Source organism: Tamandua tetradactyla, chromosome 1, assembly GCF_023851605.1.
Source record: "Tamandua tetradactyla isolate mTamTet1 chromosome 1, mTamTet1.pri, whole genome shotgun sequence".
NCBI classification, from domain to species: domain Eukaryota; kingdom Metazoa; phylum Chordata; class Mammalia; order Pilosa; family Myrmecophagidae; genus Tamandua; species Tamandua tetradactyla.
Genome location: NC_135327.1, coordinates 3,993,230 through 4,009,486, shown reverse-complemented (window position 1 = coordinate 4,009,486; position 16,257 = coordinate 3,993,230). Strand labels below are relative to the sequence as shown.

General features: G+C 56.0%; 1 protein-coding gene across 5 annotated transcripts in view; it reads right to left on the bottom strand.

The window, feature by feature from the left end:
- PREX1 (phosphatidylinositol-3,4,5-trisphosphate dependent Rac exchange factor 1) overlaps nucleotides 1–16,257 on the bottom strand; it is a 193,616-nt gene that overhangs the window by 42,370 nt on the left and 134,989 nt on the right. For all 5 annotated transcript variants that reach the window (XM_077167406.1, XM_077167425.1, XM_077167416.1 and 2 more), the window contains 4 exons: nucleotides 9,790–9,890; nucleotides 8,502–8,605; nucleotides 8,248–8,297; nucleotides 6,096–6,171 (listed from right to left, as the gene is read on the bottom strand). In XM_077167406.1, the coding sequence (XP_077023521.1) occupies nucleotides 6,096–6,171; nucleotides 8,248–8,297; nucleotides 8,502–8,605; nucleotides 9,790–9,890 (331 nt within the window). The remainder of the gene's footprint in view (nucleotides 1–6,095; nucleotides 6,172–8,247; nucleotides 8,298–8,501; nucleotides 8,606–9,789; nucleotides 9,891–16,257) is intronic.

The window sequence follows — 16,257 nt, the reverse complement described above, 5'->3', positions numbered from 1 at the left end:
CCTGCAGCACCACCTCACGACCAAGGGGGCAGATGCTGCAGAGGTGCTGGGCAGCTGGCAAAGAGCAGAAGCTTCCTGGGTCCCCAGTGGCGCAGGCACACCCATGACGCAGGCCTGGGGCCACCGGTCTTCACATTTCTTGGCATAGGACATGATGCTCTGTTCTGTCTTTGTGGTCCAAAACTACTCCTACTGGATACAATTTAATGCAGAGGACTGGGGGCAGGGGTGGGAGGGTGGGGGGACTGCCTGAAGAGGCGGCATCCAACCCGAGGCCAGGAGAATGTACTGGAGAGTGGGGGTCATCTTCTGGACCCGCCTTTGGCCCAACTCTCCACGTGGAATGCGGTCCTGAGAGGACAATCCAGCAAGCTTTGTTGCCTTCCTGGCTGGGTTGAGGACACAGGGTCCAAAATTCAGCCCGTGGGAGCCACTCCCTGGAACTTCAAAGCGGAGGAACTCAAGGGCAGAAAAGCACCAGCGCCAATTCCCCCAGCAGCGGCGCTCAGAAGACACTGCCCTCAGCCCTGCTTTCGCGCAGCGGGCGTTTCCTGGCACCCGGCCTCTCCAGAGGCCTTTCGCAATTCCGTGGGTGCCCCACATCCTTCCAGAAATGGTCGCCGCCACTGCCAGCGCCATCATCAACGTTGTTGTCTTTTCTTCTTCTCGTTTTTTTTTCATTAATAGCCCATATCCACTGCTCACAATCCAGATAATCTCAATACAGTCAGGCAAAGCACGTGCGTGTGAGAGGGAGAAAGTTGGGGTGCGAGGAGGAGGGGTGCTGGGCAGAAGGAACGGCTCGACCAAAGATGCAGAGGTGGGCGAAGCCAGGCGTGGAAGGGGAGTCGAGCTGGATCATCAGCTCCCCAGGGGCAAGGATTTGTGCCTCTTGCGCTTTGCTGCTGAACCCCCAGTGCTTAGAGCCAGGCCTGGCACACAGCAGGTGCTCAGTATTTGTTGATTAAATAAAGGAGTTGTCATAGAGACAGGTCATAGAGGAGCTATCCATGAAGCTGTGAACTTCCTCCCACATAAATGATTTCCAAAGTGAGCTCCGTGACATGCCCATTGCTCAGCCAGGCAGAGGCCAGCACCAGAGGCTGGCGGAAGACTTTCCCTGCGAAGCCAGAAACAAGCTCTGTTCCAAGGCTGCGGAACTCCTGGGGGCCAGCTGCTGGCCTCGGCACGTCGCTGCCCTGGCTGCCCAGGCTGGTACGAGAGAAAACAAACCTCTCCCGAGGGCCAGCTGGTGGCTGGTGAGCCCAGGAGCCAGAGCCCTGTGGAGGCAAGCCGCGAGGGGGCAGCACGGAGCAGCTGGTCCAGCTGGGGGCCAGTGCAGGGGACGGGCTCCCTGGGCACCCACAACCCGTGCCCCAGGTCTCTCCCAGCCCCACAAAACCTGGGGCAGCCAGTGGCAGAGCGGCCCCTAGACCGGGAAGTACAGGATTCCCAGGTTTACAGATGCTCAGTGCGGCCCTGGGTGCCTCCTGCAGAGAAGGACCCCACCCCGGGCCCCACCAGCTGTTGGGGGGGGCACAGGTCATCAGGGGCGATGAGCCCCTGTGCCAGTTTGAAAATAGTATATATCCCATAAAAGCCACGTTTTAACCCTGAGCCCATCTCGTGGGAGCAGCCGTTTCTTTTCATCCAGATTCAATATTGTAGGTTGGAAGCTTTTTAAATTATCCCCATGGAGATTCGGCACACTCAACCGTGGGCATGACCTTTGATTAGATGGAGATGTGACTCCACCCATTCCAGGAGGGTCTCGATTGGTTTACTAGAATCCTGGAGAAACACTGGAGACAGCCAGAAATGACAGAAAAGAGAGAGCCTAGGGAAATGACAGAAGCCTCAGTGCCGACAGGAACGTCACAGCAGAGCTGACAGATGCGGACACGTGGAGAACAGAGACACAGATGCTTGGAGATGCTTGGGGCCCAGAAGACATCACATGAGATTGGTAAGTAAGCCAGAACCTGGAGAGAGCCAAGGGAAACCCAGAGAGGAAGGACAGCCCAGGAAAAGCAAAGTGAGGATCCCCCCACAGGAACAGAGGCTGAAAGGAACGGAGACCAGGAGCAAAGGGCCAGCAGGTGCCAGCCACGTGCCTACCCAGCTGGCAGAGCTGTTCCTGACTCATCGGTCTTCCTTGAGTGACAGTCACCTCTTGTTGGTGCCTTACATTGGACACCTTCACTTCCCTAGAACTGTAGACTTGTAATTTATTAAATCCCCCTTCATAAAGGCGGTTGCAGCTCTGGTGCACTGCGTCCTGGCAGCTCAGACTAGCACACCCTCTCCAAGGGAGGCCCTGCAGACCCTGCACACTGAGGCCGCCAGGGCCCAGGAGGTCTCCCCAGTTGCAATCCCCTGCCTCGTCACCCCCAGCTCCAGCCGGCCCCCACCACAGGGCCTTTACACTTGCTCTTTCCTCCACTCGGAATGCCCTGAACCCAGCTTTTCAGGTCTTGGTGCCCAGGATACGTTCCAGGCTCTCTCTAACTCCCACACATTAGCCCCCACCTGCCCTTTCAGCACACCCCCAACCAAATGTTCATCCGGTCACACTCTTGGCACCTATATTGGGGGTTGCACCTGCCACAGCCCGAAATAACCCCCCACCTGCTTTCTCTAAGGCCATCCCTCCTGCTACAGCGCCCGCTCCAGGTGGGCAGGGATGTGCCGCCTGGTCACCCTGCCTCTCTGATGCACCATGCCCAGCACTTAGGGGGTCACAATGAATACTTAATGAATGAGAAGAAAACTGGATTTGGAAACTGAGTCTGGGGGCAGATCGTGAGGTTAGAGAAGCTCCTTGCAAGGCCCAAACCCCAAAGCCAGGGCCCGGCACCAGCACACAGTTGAAAAGACGCTGGTTACTCTTGCTTGGACTATTTTTTGTGAGCAGGACCACCTAGGGATGAAGGTGGCAGAGGCCATTCAGAGCTGCGGGATGGAGCCGTGGGTGTGAACTAACGTGGGGCTTCAGAAGGGCAGGAATTCAGAGATGGGTGCCCAAGGATGCCTCTCGGCTGCTCGTGAGGTGCCAGGCGCCACGCTGCCCCTCTCAGCCGACGGCGCCCCAGGGGCTGCCACTCATCAATGTCATGTGACTGAGGAGGGACCAAGCGCAGGCAGCTTGCCCCCGATGCCCGGTGAACAAGGCAGAGCCAGGCGAGACCGCGTGTGAGCAGGGAGCGGGGCTCAGGAGCGGCAGAAGCATGGGGGACCTGTAGGCAAGACTGGAAACGAAAACAGCAAGGGTGATGCCAGCGGTGCCGGCTGAACCCATACTGCACACACACAAGCGCATGACCCTGGGAGGGCACAGGCACAGCGGGGAAGCGAAGCTCGGGGAGGTCAGCAAACCGCACAGGACCACAGCTCACAGCCAGCAGGCGGTCACTTCTGCCCACTGGGCGCTGTGCTCAGGACACCCCCAGCACCCCGGCAGGTGGACGACAGGGTGAGGGGGCCCGGGCGGGAAGTGAGTCCTGGGGCTTGCCCAGCAGCAGTGTGCCCAGCGCGCCCAGGAGGCTGACCCCACCCTTGGGCAAACGGGACGGAGGAGCCAGGGCTGGGGCAGGCAGAGGGCCAGGTCAGCAACGAGGCCTGGCAGAGGGACAAAGGATAAGCGGGGTCAGGCACCCCGGTCACAGTCCTGGCACCCAAGCTCTCCACCCGAGCCTCAGTTTCCACACCGTAACACTGGTCGGGGGAGTGGGATGCCAGGCTCAGAATGGTCTCCATCCCACGGCCCCAGCCAGGACTCAGCAGCACCATCAGTGACACTGTGTGACCTTAACCCTTTACACACAGCCCTGGGCTCAAGCCCAGGCCGCACCTCCCCCCAGTGCCTGCTCAGGGGGAGCCTTTGAGACTAAACAGGAAAATGCAGGTAACCCGGGGGCAGCTGCACTGCAGAAGGCACTGCCCGATGGTGTCAACGGGTGCTCTCGCCCCCAGGCCATCTGGCAGTGTCTGGGGACATCTGCGGGTGTCCAGCTGGGGAGGGGCTGTGCTGGCAGCGAGTGGACAGAGGCCAGAGACACTGCAAAGGTCACCCAGTGCCCGGCGGCCCCTCAACAAGGAATCACGGGCCCAGAGGTCTGCAGAGTGGGTGCTGCCCTGTAGTGTGGGTGCAGACCCAGCTCTGCCACTCGGGGGCCCCGCCAATCCTCACCTCTCCACGCCCCACACTGAAGGGGGGTGTGACAGGGTCTCCTCAGGGGGCAGCAAGAGGAGTAAATGCGGCGACCCATAGGGGCTCCAAGGCCAGTGCTCCAAGGGCTGATGCAGGGACCGGACACCATCACCCTTTCCTCAGTGAGCGAGTCCTGCTGTGGGGCCTTAATTCAGACACTGCCACGGCCTTAGGACTGTACCTTGGGGCTCAATAAGTCCCCTTTTTACAGCCAGCCTACTTCTGGTACACTGCATTCCGCAGCTTTAGCAAGCGGGAAACAAGGGATCTGCGTCAAAGCCGCAGCCCTCAGGCAGTTCCCATCTCCATGCACGGTCACCACCTCCACAACCCACCCACCGCCAGCCCACACTGGGGACTCACATGGAGTAACGCCCAGCTTGGGCTTCAGAGCCCGCCAGGGGCCCCGGGTGAGGTGAGGCCCCAGAAAGGCCAGTGGGGGGAGAGCCCTGTGCCCCGGGGTACCTGGGCTCCAGCCAAAGCACTACACCAGAGAGGAAAACACCAGCCCCACCCTGTCCAGCCTCCCACAGGCCACCCTGGCTGGCCTCCTGGTCTTGTTTATCCCAAATCCCCCCACAACTTCTTTAGCTTCTCTACTGCGTGCCATTCTGAGCCACCTTGAACTCTGTGCAAGGAGACGAGGAATCACAACAATAGTTAAGTTTATCGAGCGACTACTCCACGCCAGACACCGTTTTCAGCATTGGGCATGATTAACTCATTGCATCCTCAAAACAACCAAAAGGGGAAGAAAGGTATTTTTTTTAGCTTTCTTTTACAGGTGTGGAAACTGAGGAACAGAGAAGTTAAGCAACTTATCCAAGGTCACTCAGCTAGGAAGTAGCAGACCTGGGATATGAGCCCGGATCTGCCTGGCGAGAGATGGAGTGCACGCGCTGTGCTGGTTTCACGCCATCCTGGGGAGGGCATAGAGCAGAGCGGAGGCGAACAGTGGTGGGAAATTCTGGACTTTCCAGACATGCAGATTGGAATCCAAAGCCAGGATTGTTCTAAGACCTCCCAGGCCTTGGGGTGCCACATCATAGCTAACAGATTAAAAGGCACCCCCATCCCACACTTAATATATGATTTTGGCTTGAGAAACATTTTTTCAAGGATTTTTCTAAACTTGCCTTTGAAGCTGTTTGGCACCAAGAAACATTTACTTTACAGACTGGCTGTGATTTCTCACAATAGTCGGGAATTTGTGCAGTGTGAGAAAATCCTGGCAGCAAACTGCTTTCAAATGGAATGGAGTTTTACGAATGCTAAATTTAACAATTAACAAGGCCACCATAATGCTGCACTCTGTAGATGAGAAATTCGACATTTACCCACTTCGATGTTGCAGCTTTTGCCTCGTCTTTTTTGAGCAAACACATTCTTTTAAAGACAAGTGACCATTCCTGTGGGTTCCCTGAAACGTTTGCAGAACCAAGAGGCAAAGCCATGTGCTTCAAACCCTTGCTCTGTGCGGCCAAGCTCGAAGTCCCTGGCAGGCTCTCAGCTTCTGCAGCCCCAAGCCCTGCTGTAAACCAGCGGAGGACCCAACAAGGCAGCCCCAGCCTGGGCAGGCCTGGGTTAAGCCCCCACAAATGGGCTCACAAAGGAGAGGAGACGGCCAGGCAGGAGCGTCTATGACAACTCGATACAAGCTGGAGAGACGGACACATGAGCCTTTGAGAAACTGCAGCAAAATGGACCCCTAGCCTCCTCCAATTCCTGGGGAATGATGTGAAGGAGTCCCGTGAGCACCCTATGGACCCTCAGTTTGGTGTCCAGTAGGGTGATTCATGTGTCCCGGGTTCTAACTGGGAGCCCCCACCCTGGGAACCTCCTCGGCCTTCAGCTGGCCAGCACCTGGCCCCAAGCCCTTGCTTACCTGGGCCAGCAGCCAGTCCACGAGCTTGCTCCCGGGAAGCACCGACTTGTACGTCTTCAGGTGGTAATCGCGGTCTCTGTAGGGAGAAGCAGCCGTGAACGGGGACAGCGGAGGGGAGCACAGCCCTGTCCTGTGCCAGACGAGCGCAAGGACTCCAAGGCTCTCTAGACCCAGAGGAGCGGCCGGGGGCAAGCACTGGGCAGGGAGTCTGGGGGTCCGAGGGCTTCCTGACCCAGGCCTCCACTCCTGAGACTGAGGGAGGGACAGACACAGGGGCTCGAAGCTCCAGAAACTCTCTCCTCCCTACGGGGGGCGGGGGAGGTCTCAATCAGAAGCAATGCTGCCCTCAGGGGACATGTGACAAGCTCTGGAGACCTCTGGGCTGTCATAGCTGGGGCAGGGGTGTACTATCTGCTGGGGCTGCTGCTACCTGGTCCATGCACTTGCCCAAAAACAAACAAGCAAAACAGAAATTCAACGAATGGTGCTGCAACAATGAACACAGAAAAATTATGAACTGTAACCCTGCCATAAAGCATACAAAAAAAAAACTCTAACTTGCATGGAACAGCCCCACAACAAAGAATTATCTAGCCCCAATGTCAGCAGTGCTGATCATGAGATAAACTCGCATCTCTGCTCTTCTTTTTCTTTTGTTTTGCTGTTGATGTTTGCTTGTCTAAAAGTAGCATGAGAGCTGCTCCCCGTGGGGCCAGCGGGGGCCAGGCATGAGCAGGGAGCAGGGGTCTGTGCAGCTTATGGCTCTTTCTAGAAGCAAATGTGACTTGCCGTGGCACCTAAATTCCTGCCCGGCCTGGCCTGATGGGCTGTGCTGACTGTATAAATCGCAGCAATCCTCAGCCTCTGAGCCGACAAAGCTGGGTTTCAGTGGCAGCCCATGTCAGGGCTGATAAAGCAAGCCCGGTGGGGGGCTCCCCAAGCACAGAGGAATTCGGGAGCCCACAGGCTACATGCACAGTCACTGCAGACCTGCTACCTGCCCCCAACCTCGGCACCTGCGCTGGGGCTGATGGAGGGACCTTCCTGCCTCCCGGGCTTACACAGGGCATCAAGGAGGAGCCGAGGAGGGGGAGGCGGGTCAGGAGAGGACAGCAGTTCCCACGGCCTGACCTCACCAGGGTCAGTAAGTGCCAGCAAAAGGCCCTTCCTTCCACCCCCCCTCGGAAGGTGCTGAAGCTGTTAGGACAGGGCAGAGGACTGTGCAGCTGGGAGGGGATCCGGTAACCCTCTCTGCCCCTCGCTCACGACTACAGGAATCACGGCAAAGAAAACAATGATCGCCGCCATCCTCCCGCTACCTGCCAGCCGCCACCCAAAGGACCATCCAGGAGTTTAGGCCTCATGACAACTCACAGGGTCGGGACCCACCTTCTGCCCATTTCACAGATGCAGGACCGAGGGACCTGGCTGTCCAGTGTGTGGGCATTTTAATATAAAGTTCAATCAGTTCACATTAAATCAAACTCAGAATTGCATTCCTCAGAATCAAGCGCTCAAAAGTCGCACGTGGTAGTGGCTACTGTGGGGGACGGCACAGAGAGGCCGGCGCAGAATGTTTCAGGTGCTGGGAAACAGCAGAGAACCGACTCCCTGCCTCATGAGAAAGACAAACAAACGTGCACTGCGTCAGGTGTGGACAGGCCTCAAGAAAACCAAGCAGAGGGAGGGAGGACAGAGCAGCAAAGTGGTAGCATTTTATAAAGGGGTCGGGGGGGCCCCCCTGATTTGGGGACGTTTGAAGGAAGAGAGGAAACATGAAGACACACGGTGGAAGGGCATCCAAGGCAGAAGAAACAAGTACAAGGCCCTGAGGTGGCTCCTATTATTATTCCTGTTGTACAGAAGGAAAATCTGAGGCACAGAGAGGTTAAGTAACTCTGCCCAAGGTCACACAGCAGGTAACTAGCAGACTGAGGTTCAGGCTCAGCTTATCCAGCTCTAAAGCTCTTACCCTTAAACACCTAGTTATGCTTTACACAAGTTAATTTACTTAATCCTTAGGAAAACCCTGTAGGGTAGGTGTGATGATTTGATGGATAAGGAGACAGAGGCTCAGAGAGGTGAAGTCACCAGCCCAGGACCACACAGCTGGGAACAGGCAGAGGTGGGGCTGCAAGAGAGAGTGACTTACTTGATCACCGGGGTGTAGAGGCTATGAAGGCGGCAGTAAAGTCTCACACCCTGCAAGAAAAAGGGGGGAGCATGGGATCAGGTGGTATCCACAGAGCCCCCCAACCCAGCAGTGGGGAGACAGCTCTCAGGACAGAGGGTGCTGGGGGCCCTGGTAGTGGGGACGGGGCAGGGCGCAGGCCACGGGGCCCGGGTCTGGGGACAGCCGTCAATGGGGCCGGCAGGGGGTCCTGGGGCCAGCGTGGCGGTCCCCACCTTGGACACGATGTCCTCCAGCTCGCTGCGGGCCTTGTAGGTGCCGTCGTCGTAGCGGAAGCGGTACATCACCTGCTCGTTCTTGAACTGGTGCTTGTCAGAGACTGGAGGGGGCCAGGCGGGCTGGTGAGGCCGTGTTGCCCCTCAGCCCCTCCCGGCCGAGCCCCCCTCCCGCCGGCCTCATGCCACACACAGCGTCACTGACCTCCTGCCCTAGTTGATGGAGTGAGGAGGCTATTATTTCCCCATTTTGCAGCTGAGAAAAGCAGGTCCCCCCACTATCTGCAGGGGTGCCTGCAGCGACAAGGGGCCCCGAAATGCCCCCTAATCCATCCTGGGCTGGGACCCATCTGGCCAGCACCTCCTTGAGGCAAGACCACCAGAGGGGTGTGGGGTCACAGGACGAGGCTGCTGGGGGCTCAGAGGCGGCCCTCATGTCCAGGGCTGGGACTGCTGGAACCGTCTCTGCACAAGGACACTGGAGGGGCCCGTGATGCTCCTTCCCTCCCGCTCCCACTTCCCATCCCTCAGCAGAGCCCATTGCTTCCACTTGTAAAACACTAAGACAGCCTCCCAAGCCGAGTGCTGCTCGAGCCATCCTCTCTGCCCTGCCTGGACTATCCCAGCTACTCCTGCGAGCTCCCTGCTGCCACCTTTGGCCCCAACGGTGCACTCCCCCGGCGACCAGAAGGAGCCTTTAATGCTGAAAGTCCAGGCAGGGCCTCCCTCACCCAGCGTCTGCCCTGGCTGCGCAGCCTCTACGAGGTCCCGACTGATGCCGCCCCACACCGCTGGCCTCTCCACCCTCCCTGCTCCTCCCTGCAGACGCCACCGAGGCTCCTGCCTTGGGGCCTAGCACTGGCCCCTGCCTAGCTCCACCTGGACCCCTTATTTAAAACTGAGCCACCCTGGCGTGCCACGCCCGCCTCCTCTCCCCACGCCACCCTTCACCATCCACATGGTGTATCTTGCTCATGTGGTTTATTATCTCTCCAACCAGGACATTAGCTCCTTGTGGCCAAGAACCCTCCCCTGCCTTGTCTGCTGCCGGGCGGGCAGCGCTGGGCACTTAACAGGCACTTAGTAGTAAATACCTGTTGAACTACTCAACAAATGTTTCTTGCCTTTTTGGAAAGAACAGACAGAAAGTTCTACTTTCCACCTGCTGCCTTGAGGCGTCCAGGTTCCAGGAGCCACGCTCTGCCCACTTCCAGGTGAGCGGGAGCACTGCACTGCCGGGGCGAGACCTGTTCTGCCCTCTGGACCGCCCAGGCCCAGCCCCACTCACCGTGGTGGATTATCCCATTCTCCAACAAAGCTTGGCCCAGGTTGACCCCTTCTTCCGCCTTGCTGATTTCACCAATTTCCAGGAGCCACGCCACGAACTCACTGCCAGAAACACAAGATGCAGCAGGAACTGCCTCCCTCGTCCTGGGGTCACAGGGACCAGCACTGCCTGGCCGGGCCCCACCCACCCGGGAACGGCAGCTGGAACTTCCTGCAGGGATGCTCTGGGAACCCGGCACCCTGAACGCTGAGGCCTCATGCTTCTCCCCATGACCACAAAGTGGGCATGCCTGGACCCACAAACCGCCTCACGATGGACGGACAGAGAGATGGACGGATGGATGGATGGACGGATGGATAAGCGGGTGGACAGATAGGTAGGCGGATGACTAGCTGGATGGATGCAAAGACAGCTGGGTGGATGGAGTAACAAACACATGTGTGGCACATAAATGGGCAAGTGGGTGAGTGGGTGGACAGATGGATAATGAATAGATGACCTGATAAACGACTAGGTAAACAGGTAGGGAAATGGGTGGCAGATAGCAAAATGGATGAAGGGTGGGTGGGCATACAAATAAACAAGAAAAGGAATGAATGAGCAAACAAGCCAGAAGGAAAGCTGGGGGAGCCCAAAAGCTGATTATGAAGAAAGCAGATGTTGATTAAATGAGGTGGTTCCCCTACTTACAACTTCCCAGTGGATTTCCCCGTTACTGTCAAAAAGGGCATCCAAACTCCACAGCACAGCCTGCCAGGGGGCAGCACCTGCAAGGTCTGCCCCACCGCTGACCTCATCTCCCTATACCTCACTTACAGGCTTCAGCCACACCCACCATTTTCCTGCCTCAGGGGCTTTGAATTGGTTGTTCTCTCAGCCTGGAAATGCCCTTCCCTCCTCTTCAAGTGGAACTCCTTTTCTCCTTCAGGTCTCAGCTCAAATATCACCTCCTCCAAGAAGCCTTCCCTGACCACCCCTTCAAAAGTGGTGCCCTATGCTCTTATAAGCTATGTCTGTAGTGGAGAAGCTTAGCCTACCTATAGTTACGAGTAAGTGTTACTTCCAGAAGCCCTCTTCTGTTGCTCAGATGTGGCCTCTCTCTCTCCAAGCCCAGCTCTGCAAGTGAAACCACTGCCCTCCCCCTATGTGGGACATGACATCGGGGTGAAAGTCTCCATGGCAACATGGGAGATGATTTCCAGGGATGAGTCCGGCTCTGGCACTGGGGGATGGACAATGCCATCCTGACCAAAAGAGGGGAAAAGAATTGTAGCAAAATAAGATATCAGTGTCTGAGCGAGTTCAAAGAGAGTTGAGAGGCTACTCGGGAGGTTACTCTTCGGTAAGATTCAGCGAGTTATTGCTAATTACCATGGTTTGCCAAACCTCAACCAAAACCATTCCTGTTAACCCTAAAGAACACCCAGGGCTCTATCTGAGATTTTACAAAGGTTCCATGCACTCTGATTACTTTCCAGAAACTGACAACCTCTAGATGGGCCCCTGGAGCAGGTAAGTCCTGAAACCAAGAGGGCCCAACCTTTCCAGAACATCAACTAGTTCCATCCCCCTCTCCCATAGTATCAATCATCCCTTCTGACATGAAAATTTAGAAAAGGCATAGCCCAAATACCCCTAAAGATTGGGAGAAAGATCAAAGGTGACGGTGGAGTTATAACAGAGAACACAGGATTTAACAAATGAGTCTGACTGCTGAATCATTATATTAATATTTCCTTTAGTCTCCAATATCTTGGAGCAGCTAGAAGGAAAAACCTAAAATTGTGGAACTTATAACCCATACCAAACTCTGAAATCTGTTCTATAACTTCTTGATACAATGTACCTTGAAATTTATTGCTTTTTGTACCTATGTTATATTTCACAATAAAAATGTTTTTTAAAAAAAGCAATGTCCTAGCCCCACACCCTCTGTCACCTTTTATTTTACTCCCTTTTGAGCATCTATTAGTCCAAAACTTGTGTAGTTTACAGATACATTTACATGTTTGCTGGCCAACCCCACCCAGAACGCATCTCCATAGAGAAAGGGATTCTTGCTTGACTCAGCTCCAGTCCCAACAATAGGGCAAGGACTTATCCCCTGCAGGGCTCAATAATCATTTATTATATAAGCGAAGGAATGGACGGTCGAAAAAGAAGGAACGTTCTGGGATCAGCAGGAGGGTCTCGGAGCTATGGGAGGCTCACAGGACATCAGCAGCTTTCCCGGCTGCACCGTGACGCTTGGTGGCAGAAGCTCAGTCCCAGTCCTGCTCATGGGTTGCTTCCCAGGCTGAGCACAAAACTCAGTCCACTCAGCATCAGCAGGGAAGGGACAGTCGGTGGCGGGGCTGTTTCCACCGCAGCCATCTGTGTCCATAAAGCAGGTGGCAGCTGGCCAGGGCACAGGGCTCTTCTGCTTATCGAAACCAGCTGTCCCGCCTCCAATTATGGGCCAGAGCAGAGACCTGCCTGGTGTGTAGGTAGCAGAGACTGCAAGGCATTCAGAGGGCGCCAGCTGGCGACCAAGGGGGCTGGGAGGACACGCAGCCACCCCATGGGCTGGGCTGGGAAGGGGCCGTGGTGGGTCCTGCCCACCCCCAGTTCCGTTCTCCAAGTTGCCCAAAGCAGAGAGGGAGAGAGCTGCTGGCAGTGGAGGAAGGGGGCAGAGGTTGTGCGTCCACTCTCGGAAGCTGGAGACCCGGCGTCCAGCTGCCCCCCAGCTGCCCGACCGGGAGCTGCCCTGGCACTGACCAGCAGCCCTGTGGCCAGAGTGCGGGGCTGGAAGTGCCCCCATTGCAGCCGCTGGAGACAGGAGCCCAGAGGACAAGTGTAACCCATGTTTCCAGCCTGCGCAGGGTCTCGCCACCTTCTGAAGGACCAAGAGGGGCTCATAGCCAGGGGGGCAAATTTGGACAAGTGGTAGCGCTCTGGGCCTCAAAGGGGCCCATCCAGCAGGTGGATGACTCAGGGACCTTTCGGATTTAGCAGGTAAACTTTCCAATCACATTCAATCTTCTGCCAAGAGCCACTGCGCAAAGCCAGATGAAGCCTGCCTCGAACCCAGGGACCTCGAACTCTGGCAAACAAGCGAGACAGGCAGGTGGGGCCCTGCCGAACCTGCCAGTACCGGCCGCGTCCAAAGGCAGCCGCCGCGCCCCAGGGCTGGTGAACTGGGGCCACAGGGGAAGACCTAATCTTACGACTTTTCAAGAGAAGTCGGAAATCCGGAACTTTCTGTGAAATCCCCAACTGTTAAATGTTGATATCTAATCCAAAGTATCCTGAAAACACCACGTGGGCCAAGGAAAACACACCTGTGAGCTGAAACGGGCCAGTGGGTACCAGCCTGCCACCCTGGAGTACAGGATTATTGTCCCAGGCAGGGGAACTGACAGGAGTCAGGACTGAGGCTTCCAGCTTCCAGCCTCGTGACGGGGTGCTGGGGGCAAAGGGCGGCAGGTCCAGACTTCCAGACAGGCATGACTGGGGGCAGTGTGAGTGAGCTGGGGACCCAGGCAAAGGGTCAGCCTGGCTTGTTGAGGAGTCTGAGATGCAGGGAATGGGGACCAGCTGAGGGTTAGGATGAGTCAGCTTTAGTCCCTCCTTGTGGCCTCCTGGTACCATTCACCCAGCCAACATTTACTGAACAGTTAAGTTTCAGGAAGTCTTCTAAGAAACCCCCTAGCACACTATTTACTACCCAGTACAAGAATCCCCTTGGTCTTGCCAAGCACTCCATGAGTGCAGGGGTTGGGGATTTACACTCTCCCCTGCAACCGCACTGCTTGAAGATGCTTCCTGAAGATACGTGCGACAAGGTTTGCAAATCATTATCGATCACTCAGTACATGCTTTACAATACTACACTAGGCCCTGCAAGGCTTCTTCTACCTTGGGGCTCCCACTCTGGTGGACTTCCATTAATGAGTGACATCTTTCATCCGTCAAGGGTAAACCCAATGGCCTTCTTCCAGGAAGCCTTCCCTGACTGCCCTTGCTGGATACACCTACTGCCCCTTCTCCACTGGGCTCTCACAGTGCCAAATGCGCCCTCACTCAGGGCTTGTTTGATGAGCTACTTCTTCGTCTGATCTGCTGCTTAAAATCTTCCAGTGGCTTCCCAGACACCTAGAATACAATCCAAACCTTTCCCAAGGGCATGATTTGATGCCTGCTAACCTCATCTCTCCATTCCCAAGCCCCCACTCACTCTCTTCCAGCCACACTGGCTTCCTCACTATTCTTCAATTACTTACAGCTCTTCCCAGCCTCAGGGGTTTTGCACCTGCTGTTCCCTCTTCTGGGAATGCTGTTTCCCTAGATCTTCTCATGGCTTGCTTTGTCAGTCGGAAATTGGTTTAGGTCTCACCTCCCTGAGAGGCCCTTCCTGGCCACCTAGCTGAACCAGCACCCTCCATTTCATTTCTCCTTACATCAACCTACTTATTTTCTTACAGCCTTCCTCAATCTCTTCGTCTTATTTATTTATTTGTCTTCTTGTCTATTTCCTGATTCCCCCACTGGACTGTTCTTTCCTGGAGAGCAGGGATTTCATCCTGCCTGTTTACTTCCGGCATGTAGGATACTGAATGAATGGAATTAATGAATCTGTATCTCCCCAACTCATCTGAGGGTCTAGAGGGCAAAGGCCACGTTCCTCCCATGATGCCTTCACAAAATAAATATTACATTCCTTGTCCACACCCCTTTGATGTGGCAAGACAGGCCGCCCCTTAGAGCCAGCACACACAGCCCTGCGCTGGGCAAACCCCAGGCATGGTCCCACTGCACCCTCCCACAGCCTAGGAAGTAGGTTTTATTATCTTAAATAGATCATTCACTGAGGCTCAGAGAAGCCCAGAGACTTGACCAAAATCACAAAGCCAGGAAGTAGGGGAACCAGGATTACCCAACTCTGAAGGTCATAAAGATGAACTGGATATTTTCTGTATCCATGAAGTTCCTCCACATTGAAGCAAACAGGTATACAGAGACAAGACCAAGGAAAAATGAAATGTGCTGAGTCAGAGAGAAAAGTCCGCAAGTGCAGCAGGGGCGCAAGGCACCCGAGCAGAGGCTTTGGGGCCATGCGGACCTGGGCTCTGCTTCCCAGCTGTGTGACCTGGTGCCGGCCCCTTCCCCTCTCTGTGCCTCAGTTACCTCATCCTTAAGAAGGAGAAAATGGCAGTAGCCTTGCTTCACAGTGTTGTAGGATTAACAGCCATGATGCATATCAAATGCCAGTGCCTGGAGCAAAGTAAGGGCTCAAAAAATGTTTCTCTGCAGCTGCCAATTTCTTCACCTGAGGGCACTAGAGGATCCCCTGCAGGGAGCACTGCTGTATTATAAGGGACTCCTGCAGGGAGCACAGCTGGATTATAAGGGTCTCCTGCAGGGAACACAGCTGGATTAGAAGATCTCCTACAGGGAGCACCGGTCGATTAAAGGGTCTCCTGCAGAGAGCACAGCTGGATGAGAGGGTGTCCTGCAGGGAGGCTGGTCCCTAAGACTGCGGTGTTACAAAACAAGCTGAAATGCTGGCCCTGCTTCAAATGGGCAGTCAAAGCAATCTCCCCTGATCCTTCCTGAGGAGACAGAAAACTCTTCTGAAGTCCTAATTGCAGGCAGGTTATCCCATCCGGAGGACTAGGGTTTCCAAGTGGTTTGGCAGGAGGCGTGGAGGCCGGAAGGGGCCCCTCCGGAGCGGGAAATCTCCTTCCTCCCGGGGATCAGGGATTACTGGGAGGCCAGTCAGGCTGCCCCATGCCCACCTCCCCACCTGCGGGCTGTGGGGCCCACACTCGCTCTCTCCCACACACACCTGGCCAGGGGCCTTGGGAACAGGGCTCGCTGGCCCTGGAGGGCGGCAGGCCAGCCCAAGTCCACAGGCAGCCCGGCCACCCTGCCCAAGCACCTCGAAATCCCCTACCTGGGGCCCCGCCAGCCACAGCCTCAGGCTACGCCACAAGACTTCCCCCCAATACCGCACTCACGTCTCCAGGGGCCAGACCTCCATCAGTGTCTGCACATCCACCAGACATCTCAACCTCAACAGTTAGAACTCGGCCCCTGCTTTCACCTCCAAACTTGCCTCCCATCACCTCCCCATCCTTCTCCTCCAGCTTTCTGAGTCCCACACTCACCCACACCTCTACACGCTCCACCCAGACTCCTCCGCTAGTTCCTCCTCCTTGGCCCCCCAGGACCTGCCCCTTCCCCTCTCCACGCTCTCTCGCTTATTTCATACAGTCTCCTGGCTTTCCTGACCATCCAAGTGTCAACAGCTCCTGTACGTTTGTCTCCAACCCAGACTTTCCTTCTGTTCGACCAGGAACCCGCCTGCACTCGGGCGTCTGACACCATCTCCAATGCAGAGCCTCCCAGGGGGCCCTGAGTCCCAGCCCCCGCCCGTCTGCCCCTTCGCGGTAAGGGGTACTCCAGCCTCCCACGGCTCACACCAAA